Source organism: Mustela nigripes, chromosome 13 (assembly GCF_022355385.1).
Source record: "Mustela nigripes isolate SB6536 chromosome 13, MUSNIG.SB6536, whole genome shotgun sequence".
NCBI lineage: Eukaryota > Metazoa > Chordata > Mammalia > Carnivora > Mustelidae > Mustela > Mustela nigripes.
Window position 1 is genome coordinate 112,141,232 of NC_081569.1, and position 12,130 is coordinate 112,153,361.

The 12,130-nt window shown below is 33.1% G+C and overlaps 1 protein-coding gene across 4 annotated transcripts in view; it reads left to right on the forward strand.

The window, feature by feature from the left end:
* Positions 1 to 12,130, forward strand: part of PALS1 (protein associated with LIN7 1, MAGUK p55 family member) — a 75,421-nt gene that overhangs the window by 34,027 nt on the left and 29,264 nt on the right. For all 4 annotated transcript variants that reach the window (XM_059373428.1, XM_059373430.1, XM_059373431.1 and 1 more), the window contains one exon: positions 3,280 to 3,488. In XM_059373428.1, coding sequence (XP_059229411.1) covers positions 3,280 to 3,488 — 209 coding nt within the window. The remainder of the gene's footprint in view (positions 1 to 3,279; positions 3,489 to 12,130) is intronic.

Sequence of the window (12,130 nt, forward strand, 5' to 3'; positions counted from 1 at the left end):
TCAGTATAATTCCAGTCATTAAGAAAAAAAGAAAGAAAACTAAGAAAAACAGGCAAAAGATAATTAGAAAGTAGATGAAAAAAGAAATACGAATGACTGCTAACCTTGTGGAAATATATTTAATCTCACTATTATTCAGAGAAACATTTTCTTTCCTATCCAGATCACAAACAATGGAAAAATTAATAATCCTTAATTTGGCCTGTTTGTAGGGGCAGGCGCTCAAGTTAATTACTGGTAGGAGTATGAGTTAGTAGCAGTCTGGAGGGCAATCTGTGAATATGTACCAAAGTTTTAAATGTTTTTATTATCTGATCCGTAATTTTGGGTATTTGTTCTAAAGAAATGGAAAATAACAGATTGCAAAACATTTACTCTGTAACCTATGTAGTTAAATCAGCATTTAAAAAAAAAAAGTTTGAAAGGCTGTATGGTATAACAAATTAACACCAGTAATTATAGCTGGAAGATAAAACAACAGCTTTTTTTTTTTTTTTTTTTTTAACAATGTCAGTATCGCAGTGTCCTTATGGGTGACTTTGGTACCAGGAGAGATTAACACAGAAGTTCCTTTCCTTTAAAAGTTTCAATGTTCTTGGGGTTGAAGAAGACAATAGAGAGGTAGTTATATTTGGTTACAGTCAGTAGTGAGATCTGAAGCCCTTGGTTTTTCTCATTGCCCTGACAACCAGTCTGAGCTCTTTTAAACGATTACTGAAATTTTAAACAGGAATCTCGTTATCTACCCAGTGAAGTCTAAGTCCTAAGATTGTAGACAATTACTGCCTTAACTACTTTGTTGGTCTTGTGGTTCTTTTTCCTTTTAAGATTTTTAAATGTTTTCCTGTTTTGCTCTAAAGATACTCTAAGCCCATTGAATTCTTTATACTCTTAGGAATTCTTATACACTTAGGTAATTCTGTGCTAACCTCTTTGAATTTGATGGAATCTGATGTTCCATATTCTTTTTTTCCTCCCAGGTTTACTACATCATATTTGACAAATAAAATTTAAATGTATTTAAAGTGTACAATATGATTTGATGTATACATTGTGAGATATCTAGCACAACTAAGTTAATTAACACAACCATAACTTCAGTTACTGTGTTTGTGTGTAGTATGGGAATGCTTAAGATCTACTCTGAGCAAAATTCAGGCACACAATGCAGTATTATTGACTATATAGTCATCATATAGATCCTCAGAACCTCCCTTAAAAGCAATAGTTTGTACTCTGACAAACATCTTCCAGTTTTCCCTATCTATATTCTTTCTGTCTAGTGTTCTAGATATTATCTTAGCTTGTGGTTAAATTCTAGCTACTTTTCAAGTTTTATTTAGCTCTGGGTCACATGATTGACAGTTTCGACTTTCCAGTTTTTCCCCCTAGTTATTTGCTGCTTTTTAAATTACTGAAGAGCATATCTATGTATTTTATAGAGGCTAAATCATATCTATGTATTTTATAGAGGCTAAATCTGTTTTGATTTGGGAGGAAAAGGGTGAGGAACCTCAAGAATCAACTGAAGAACTATTCAAGTCTGTGAAAGAATTTAAATTAGTAGTATTTAAGATACATGTATAAGAATCAGTAGCTTTTCTGCAAACTGTATGAAGAAAACTAACAAAAAGATTTAAGGTGAGAGGGTTTTTTCCATATGACTGTGTATAAGACAGTAGTGCCCACTTTAAGTTTTTCCAAGACTCATACAGGTTTAATTTCAGTCAGAATCTCAATAGACTTTTCTTTTTGGAGGAATGGGAGAGTGTGGGTGTGCCTTGAGAAAATTATTCTGTTACTCATTTTGAATAGTCAAGACATTTTTGAAAGAGTAACGAGCCAAGTACTTGTCATACCAATATGAGGAAAGACTGTAATGCTACTATAATAAGATATTGTGGTTTTGATAGACCAATGGACTAGAAACAGACCCTGTTATATATAAGAATTTGGTGGTATCATGAATTGGTGGAACAGTTAAGAATTATTCAATAAGTGGTGTTAGAATAATTGTTAATCACTTGGAAGAAAATAAATGAAGTTAAAGTTTCCCCTTAAATCTGTACCAAAGTAAATTCTAGATGGATTAAAGTTAATTATGAAGTAGAAGCTGTAAGAAGCCAAAAAAAAATGTAGGCAAATATTTAATGACCTAGCAGGAGTTTATAAGCACCAAAACAGTGAAAGAAATCACACAGGAAATGTGGATCATTCTTAACATATAAGAGTTGAAAACTTCTATAATAAAAGCTACCATAAGTATAGTTAACAGATACATGAAAAAACTGACAGACTATTTCTGACAAATGTAACAAAATGTATACACACATGCACACATCTACCTGTTGGGCAGAGAAGAAACAACTTGTGGCTCTTAAGCATTTTGGGATAACACTGTCCTGGAAAAATGCATGTGCTGCAAAAGCAAACTAACAGGCATGTACCACACATACATATGCCCACAGCTTTCAATATAATTTTAGGAGACTCAACAAGTTTCACAAGAGTTTTATGGACCACAAAGAAGTGCCTGGTAAATATGACTAAACCTCACCCTCTCCATTAAATAAATTTGTTTTATAGATCTGTAATGTTGAATATTGTTGAAAATATTGCTAATGGGATGTAAATTAGTAGAACTTCTCTGGAAAGCTGTTTGGTTTTTAAAATGTCAGAATCTTACTTAAAAATTCTATTTCTAGGAGCTATTTTAAGAAAACTTCAGACTCTCAAATTTTTATTCAACTATGATCATTATGTATTGAAATGCTTATTATTTATAGTAGCAAAAAATTAGAAGGAAGTAACCTGAATGCTCAACTTTAATGTAATGGTAATTTAAAATATGGTTTAGCCATGCAACGGAGTATAAAACATTATATATAATGTTTTAAAAAGAGTACTTGGCAACGTGGGAAAATTATTAAAATAAACTGTTAAATGAGAAAAGCAAATACTCAAAGATATTTTTTTAAAAAGTTGTTTCTAGGTGATTGGACTGTTGGTGGTTTTAAATTTATTTCTGTATTCCTCATTTTTATAGTGAGTATGTATTTTATACTTCAGATGCTTGGGGAAAATGTTACTCTATTTTGTATAATTTTTTGAATTTTACTTAAGAATACATAAAACGATAGTGAGTTAATTCTCAAAAATATATGCAACAGTTTTTTTTTTTTTTGAAAACTTGATGCTTCAAGAAAGTTTATCTTAAAACACGTGTTGAATTAAGACAGAAACAATTAATTTTTGGATACCTTTTCCTTCTCCTACTAGAAGTGGAAGACTTGTTTTCTTCACTTAAACATATCCAACATACTTTGGTAGATTCTCAGAGCCAGGAGGATATCTCACTGCTTTTACAACTTGTACAAAATAAAGATTTCCAGAATGCATTTAAGATACACAACGCTGTTACAGTACACATGAACAAGGCCAGTCCTCCTTTTCCTCTTATCTCCAATGCACAAGATCTTGCACAAGAGGTATGTATTCTGAACATCTGCTGGAAGTATACAAGCTAATTGTTAGTGATAGTAAGGGAGTATTATTGGAAAATACTGATGTGAATGTAAGTCTTGTTTGAATTAATTACTATTGAGCTCATTTTAATAACTTGTTAGGAAATTGCTATATGAATTTTATCCTGAAAAAATATATACTCAAAGTCAGAGCCTTGTTCCATGAGAAGTGTTTGTTCTATATATAAAATCACATGTTTGCATAGTAAGGTAAATATTTGTCTAACTTAATAAAGGGAAGTTTTTTAGTCCTTTTATAAGTGTATAGTTTTATTTTAAGCATTATACATTATAAACTGAGATGAGTACTAATGAGATTAAGTTCTATATGATAAACAGGTGTCCTAAATGTATAACTTCTAAAATTTGTTGCTTGTAAATATTTTGAAGTTTTTCCTGTATACAAACTCTATAGAATTCCAAAAAATTAAATTTTAATGTATGGTGAGAGTTTCTTTCATTAACATTCTGACTTTGAAGTTCTAGTTTCTGCTGTTCGTTGATGTTGGTATTTAGGTCTAATGTATTCTGCAAATGTCTTTTAAATTGAAGATTTTAAAAAGATCTAAATAAGCCATCTCCTGTTTTTTGGGGGGATGGAATGCTATCCATATAGGATTTTAAGTTACTTTGATATTATAAAAACTAAAAATTCTGGAAGCCTACCAAATAAATCTATTTCATTGAACCCAGACACAAGACAGAAAATGGGCTCTGGGGAAGGGTAGGACTTTGAGACCTACAGGCCTTTAAAATATCTTAGGAGGCATTTTTTCAGATGAGCACAGAATGCATTTTCTTAGGTACATACAATGGACAAAAATCCTACGTGCAAGAGTGGCTGAGAGAAGTCTGACGTTACCCAGGGTAGGAGAGTGTGACCTAAGGACATATTCTAGAGAGGAAATTTTCTATCCACTAGAATTTAAAAGAGCTAGTTGAAACCCATTCTTTGTGCTCATCTTTCATTATTGAAATTAAATATGCAAAATTTTTCAAAAAATTATTCCTGTCATTTTACTTATCATAGTTGAAATGTTTTTTTCCAAAAATGGCTTTCCTTATAGAAATAAAAATAATCATTACTTTTATTTATTTACTCACAAATATAGGTAACTTTTATTGTGTAGGATAGGGAGGGATGCATATTAATTATGATCATTTCTTCCCTGTCTTTGTCTAACTGGGCCTTTGTTTTTTGAATAGAGCAATGGGTGGGAAAGAGAATGAGATAAGAGAGGCAAAAATTGCTCCAATTAAAGAAAGTAGCACAGACAACAGAAAGGGTGAAAAGAAAAAGGATAAGAGAGGCAACATTAGCTTAAAAAGTTTTAGGAGTTGAGTGCAAAGAACTACAAATGGCTTAAAGAGTTAAATGCTTTGGGAAAGAAAGAAAAGGTTTCTTCAAAAGAACTTTAAAAAATTAATTTGAAAATTAGTTTTAAGATAGTCAACATATTTACAAGGTTCACAATTTTAAAAGTACAATAAAGAGGAGACTTTCTGAACGTTTGCTATCATATCCTTAAAAATATGTTCAGTAATACTCAAGAATTGTGTTGCTTGGATGGTGGTTAGATATATGGCTGATAGTCACCTTGGGCTGAGACTGCTCTCAAATGAGTACAAACTGATGGACCTATACAGGGCCACAGTGTATGTGATTGTGCTGCTATGTGAATAACTTCCCCTGTTGCTGTGTCTGCACAACTGTGTGACAGCTCTAACTTAAGAGTGCATAACACTTAAGAAAAGTATATACTCATTTCATCTTTTTTTTTTACCTTTTTTTTTTTAACTCATTTCATCTTAGCAGAGTGTTAAATCTGATGACAATCCTAAAAATTTGAATGGATTCGTTGCCTTTATTTTACAGCTGGAAAAATGTTAGCAATCACCTAATTTAATTCGTTTTATATTTCTGAATATTGATAAGTGAGGTCAGGTGATATTTCGTGAGTGGCTTAAGACTAGGCTGCTCATCTGCCCAGTGCCAACTGTTTACACTTTAGCTTTTATAATTCCAGCCATTTTAATATGCACTGAAGAAATTATCTCATGCGTCAGTTGTATCATTTTTAAATGAAAATTGAAGTAAAACAGGACCAAAAAAATACAAACCTAGAAATTTAGCAAAAGAATATCCTAAAACATTAGGAAGTATTCTTTGTTTTTATAGCTTTTTTAAGTAGTATTTTTATAGTTTTGGGGTTAAACAGTAGGTATTATGTAATAGATAATAATGCCTATGAAAACTTCTTATATTGAGATCCACATTTAATCTTTGACAATCTAGAATATAAATAATCACAAATCAAGGGTTTTTTTTGGTCACTGAAGTGCTTTTATCAAGAAAAGGTTGAAAACGTGGGTTTCATTTAATGAACTTGTGCTTATTCAGTAAAAATGTAAGCCAGCAGACTACAAAATAGTATTTTATTTTATTAGTTGATTTTTGGGATATTGAGATATATATACATGTGCATACCTATATAAATACATATATATGTAACAAAAACTTGAATCTTAAAGAACTTTTATGAATTAATAAGAAAAAGACTATTCAGTTTTTTTTAATAGGCAAGGGACTTAAAGAGACACTCACAAAAAGAGAAAATCCAGATAGCCAATAAGGATGAAAAGGTGTTCAGATCATTAGCTAACAGAAATGCAAATTAAAACGAAATATCACTGCATAGACACCGAAATGACTAAAATTTTAAAAAGGGACTGACAATATCAAATATTGGTGAACTTACAGAATAGTTGAAACTCTTACACATTACTGGTAGAGTATAAATTGGTACTGCCACTGTGGAAAGTGTTTGGCAATCTAAAACTTAACATACCTATGTGTTATGACCCAGCAGTTCCATTTTGGGTATGTACCTGAGAGAAATGAAAACATATCAATACAAAGACTAAGTACAAATACTGGTTATAGCATTTACATAATAACTGGAGTCAACACAGGTGTCCATCGACCAACACAGGTGTCCATTGACCAGTGAAAGTTGAGTCTTACTGAGGAAGAACAATGAATAAAATATTACAGTCTGATGAGAAGTACTATGATGGCAGTGTTTGTAAGGTACCAAGAGCATGAGATAGGTGTACCTGATTTAAGGGGAGAGGATGGGAGAAAGGAAGAAATGTAGAAGGAAATTTAATTTGCTGAGTCTCGAAGGATGATTGATATATAGGAAGTCTAGGAAAGAGGAAAACCCGTTCCATTGGATTCGAAGATCATAGTGACTGAGGAAGTCTGGCATATTTCTTCAACAATGAGTAAAGGGTAGAATATAATCTTAAAAGTTAGAGTCCATATCCTGAAGGCTGGATAAGCCATATTAATAAGTTTAAATTTAACTTATTATGGATCTATGTTGCTAAATATTTTTAAATAATTAATTTATATGAATAGATGAAAGGAGAAAACCATATGATCAACTTGATGATGCAGAAAAGATACCTGAAAAAAATTTAGTACCTTTCCCTTGATGATGAAAATTCTTAGAAAGCCAGGCATATTGTGTTGACTTAATAAAAAAAAATAATATCAGTTATCAACAGGGAGCATCCTGTGTAATGGTAAAATACCCAACTTACTGCTTTTTAAGCCTGGAATAAGACAGTCTACGACCCTCACCTCTACTATTCAACACTCTCTAGAGGTACTAGCTAGTGCAGTGAAACAGGAAGAAGTAATGAAATACAAAGTTTTGGAAGAACAGCAAACCTATGAAGTTGTTTCTAATTTGAATAGGCTGAATTAATTTGAGGTAGTAAAACCTTGGTTCATTTGATATTTAATACAAAGCCTGTTAAAATATGGATATAATTTGTACGCATGCAAACATATCCTATTCAAACATGCATGTCAGAAATGTTGAAGAAATAAATTATTCAGAAAACTATCTTCAGGTGGTGGATAGATAGGTAATTTTCTATTTTGATGTGTTTCCCAAATAAGAAAAAGTCACTATAAAGAAAAGTTTAAAGCAAGAAATTTATAAGTTGTGTGAGGTCAAGAACGGAGGCATAAAGTATGGAGGCTGTTGTAATTGTCCAGATGTAAGATTTTGAATAGCAAGTGAATAAGAAGTGAAGAAATATAGAAGACTAATAGTATTGGACATATTGTTCCTATATGGAGGATAAACGTAAAGGGGGCATCAAGGATGACTTCCTGCCCTCTCTGATTGAGGTCATCAAACATTGAGTGCTGTTTGCCAGGCATTCTGCAAATAGCCAAATAACAAAGCTGAAAATAGTAAGTTCCATCTTCAATGAGCTCAGTCTAATCCCATCAATAATTTTAAATGTGTTCAAACTTATTGAGTATACATGTTATCTAAGCAAATAGGATAGGACAGTTCGGGCAGCTGGGAGAGCTACATCATAGGGAGCATTCATAATCATCGTAGGAAGACAGCATGATGCATACAGAGAACGACAAACAGTTTAGGGCTGGCTGGTCCAAAAAGGTTAAGGCATGAGGAATGCCAGGTGATAGGACTGGAAAAGAAGCAAAAGTCAGATGATGCTAAGGAACTTGGGCTTGATCCTGTAAATGACAGCCAGCAAGACTCAAATGTTAATATTTCTATTCTAGAATTGAACAGGATATTTAATGACAAGGGAAAATAAAATATTTTTTAAATTAATATCAAATCAAAGGACTTACAGAATTGTTTAAATAGCATGATCACCTTTCACTAAAAGTAAGTGTAATGAATAAACAGATTTTCCCATAGTTTTGGGGTTACGGGCATATTTTTTTTGGTAACCAACTTTATTGATACAATTTACATATGCTTAAAATGGGCGCATTGATTGAATAGTTCAGTATGTTTTGACATATACACCTGTGTTATCAATCTGTCACCAGATTATAGAAACATTTGTGATTCCACTAAGCTCCCTTGTGGCCCTTTACAAATAATAACCACCTCCCTCCCACTCCCCAGGCCCTCGGCCTTCACTGATTTGTTTTCTGTTTTTACAAATTTGCCTTTTCTGGGCATTTCATATAAATGCAGTAAGATAATACGTAGTCTTTTATGTCTGACTTTTTCAAATTCATCCATGTGTCACATATATCAGATTTTGTAGCTTCTTGCTGAGTAAGTAGTATTCCATTATATAAGTATCCCATGGTTTGTTTAACCACTCACCTATTAATGGATGTTTGAGTTATTTCCTATTTATCATTCTAGTGGATGGGTAATGGTATATCTTTTTATTTTATTTATTTTTTTTTTTTAAAGATTTTATTTATTTACTTGAGAGAGAGACAGTGAGATAGAGCATTAACGAGGAGAAGGTCAGAGAGAGAAGCAGACTCCCCATGGAGCTGGGAGCCTGATGCGGGACTTGATCCCAGGACTCCAGGATCATGACCCGAGCTGAAGGCAGTCGTCCAACCAACTGAGCCACCCAGGTGTCCCTGGTATATCATTTTAGTTTGTACTCACATATATTGAGCATTTTTCATAGGCTCTTGCCCTATCTTCTTTTGTAACATTTTGTCAGATTTTTTCCCCATTTAAAAAGTTAGATTCTTGGTCTTAATGGAGTTGTAAGAGTTCTTACTGCATTCTAGTTACAGGTCCTTTTGTCAGATAATATCTTGAGAATTTTGGTAAAAACAAAGATAAGGATAGTATAGGAGGATATATACCAAATGAGTCTCTCTGGGTTTGAGGGTTATTATAATGACTTTTATTTCCTTCTTTTTGATTAACTATTTTCCAGTTTTTCACATTTAACATATACCATTTCTATAATTTAAAAAATTAGTTTAAAAATGAAAAACAGGGGTGGGGGATATCAATAGGGTACCTGGGTGATGGGCATTAAGGAGGGTATGTGATGTAATGAGCGCTGGGTGTTATATACAACTAATGAATCACTGAACTCTACCCCAGAAACTAATAATACACTCTATGTTAATGAATTGAATTTAAAATGTTTTCTTAAAGAAAAAAAGATTTTGAGTCTGAAAGAAAATAGAGAAAAATAGTGTAATTGGAAAAGGGTATTAGCTCAGGACAGTATTTCCTTTCTTTCTTTTTTTTTTTTTTTCCCTAAAGATTTAATTTATTTGAGAGAGAGAGTGTGTGTGTGACAAAGAGCACAAGCGGGGAGGAGTGGGAGAAGCAGGCTCCCACTGAGCAGGGAGCCCAATGTGGGGCTCAATCCCAGGATCCCAGGATCAAGACCTGAGCGGAAGGCAGACACTTCACCAATTGAACCCCCAGGGTGTCCCAAGAGGTGTTTTTTGTTTGTTTGTTTGTTTGTTTGTTTGTTTGTTTTGGGTATTTTCTTTTTAAAGATAAGAGATTAGAGCATTTTTATAGGCCAATGGAAAGGAAGCAGTACAATATAAGAATAGCCTTTTAATTCCTTAGTCCTTTGTAGAAGTAGTTGATGATATGTGAGGACACTAAAATAGGTAGCATCTGGACTAATAGGGAAAGGAAATAAACACTTACAAGGAGCTCTACGTTTCTATAGAAGGGAAGATCTCAGAGATGTTTGGGAAAGGATTTAAAAGTAAAAGAAAAGGAGTCTATATACAAAATTATTATCGAGTTGATTTGGTACACACTGTGTACCCTTAGTACATTTTTAATCCAGAATTTTCTTTTCAGAATTAATTTTTCCAGCTATCAAAAGTTCAGGATCAGGGACTATAAAGTTTATTTTATTTTATTTAAGATTTTATTTATGAATTTGACAAAGAGAACGTGTGCACAGCAGGGGTTGCAGCAGGGAGAGGAAGAGGTTCTGGCTCACAGAGCGTGGAGCAAAAGACACCTTATCTGAAAAAGCAACATTTAATTGCCCACAGTTTTGGGTTACTGCACTAGTCCATTAGTAAGGCTTTAATAGAATTCTTGAAGAAGATAATAATTGCTATGCTAGCTATGCTGTTTATACATACAGAACTCTACAATTAGAAACATGTTTGTCTAGGAACCAAAACAAGAAACAGGCTGGTTTGGGAACTGTCATTGCTTTGATCCACTTGTGGTCAAATGAGGTAATCCCCAAATAATCATCTCTTAGGTTTGATAGGGGAATTACTAGTAAAATGATTTAAAATAGCCAGAAGAAGTATTAGAGAATTACTGTTTTAATCGTGAGTTATTTACATAAAAAACACTATGTATGAATTTATATGTTTTAACAAATGGTGATAATTTTGTTTTTGTTAGCTGAATTATTGCATAGCACTCTTTTTGGTGGGTTATTGAGTGGTATTGATAACAGAGAACATATATAGAATCATATTTGGGGAAGAATAGTCCACAAAGCAAAATTTGTACCTTTAAATATTTGTGGTAAAAGAAAGAAGATTGAAAATAAATGAACTGGGGGTGCCTGGGTGGCTCAGTTAAGCATCCAACTCTTGATTTTGGCTCAGGTCATGATCTGACCTGGATGGGATGGAGCCTTGCATTGGGCTGCAAGCTCAGTGGGGCATCTGTTTGAGATTTCTTTTTCTCCTTCCCCCGGGCCCCTCCCCCACTAGCACTCTTCTAAATTACTACGTAAATAAAATTTTAAGTGAACAGAATATCCAGCCTAAATTAGAAATTTAAAAAGGGAATAAATTACAGCAGAGGAAAGGAATTGGATTATTTAAATAATTATTTAAATAATATTATATAAATAATTATTTAAACAACAGATTTAAACTTAGAAGCTGGGTTTTTGAAAAGTATAAGAAAGTAGAGAAACTTTTGACAAGTTACTATAAAGGAAAAAATTCCAGTAACATTAGGAAATCCACCCTTAAAAACTCTACCATGCCTAGATGATTTTATGTACAAGCTCTATCAAAACATTAAAGAACATATAATTCTTGTGTTAAACCATTTTAATACAGACTATTTCCGACCCAATGTACTAGGATAGTACAATCTAGATCCTAAAACCAGACCAGTAGTTTTGTAAACCAGTGTACATAACTGCACTCAACAAGTAGAGGCCGATCCAGTTTAGGCACGTTAACATAGAAATCTTAGAATAAATGTAACTATGAATAACTCACATCTAGAAATATATTAAGGTAGTAATTTATTGTGTGCCTAGGTACCATGCTAAGCAGTTTATATGGATTATCTGAATCTTTTAAGAACCTTGAATGGTAGGTGCCATTCTACAGATAAGGGAATAAAGGCTAAAAGAAATTCATCATAATCAAGTGGCATTCATCCTAGGAATACAAGAATTGCTCAACCTCAGATTTTTTAATGTAATTACCAGCACCTGTGACATGGTAGTTCCATTACTCTCATGTAAGTTATCTCGTTAGTCTGTGAGGCTTTAAAGTGTCATCTCTGATTTAAAATATAATTGTATAAACATATGATTTTATTTTATTTTTTTAAAGATTTTATTTACTTATTTGTCAGATCACAAGTAGGCAGAGAGGCAGGCAGAGAGAGAGGGAAGCAGGCTCCTTGCTGAGCAGAGAGCCCAATACGGGGCTCGATCCCAGATCCCTGAGATCATGACCCAAGCTGAAGGCAGGAGCTTAACCCACTGAGCCACCTAGGCGCCCCTAAATATATGATTTTGAAACTATAACCATT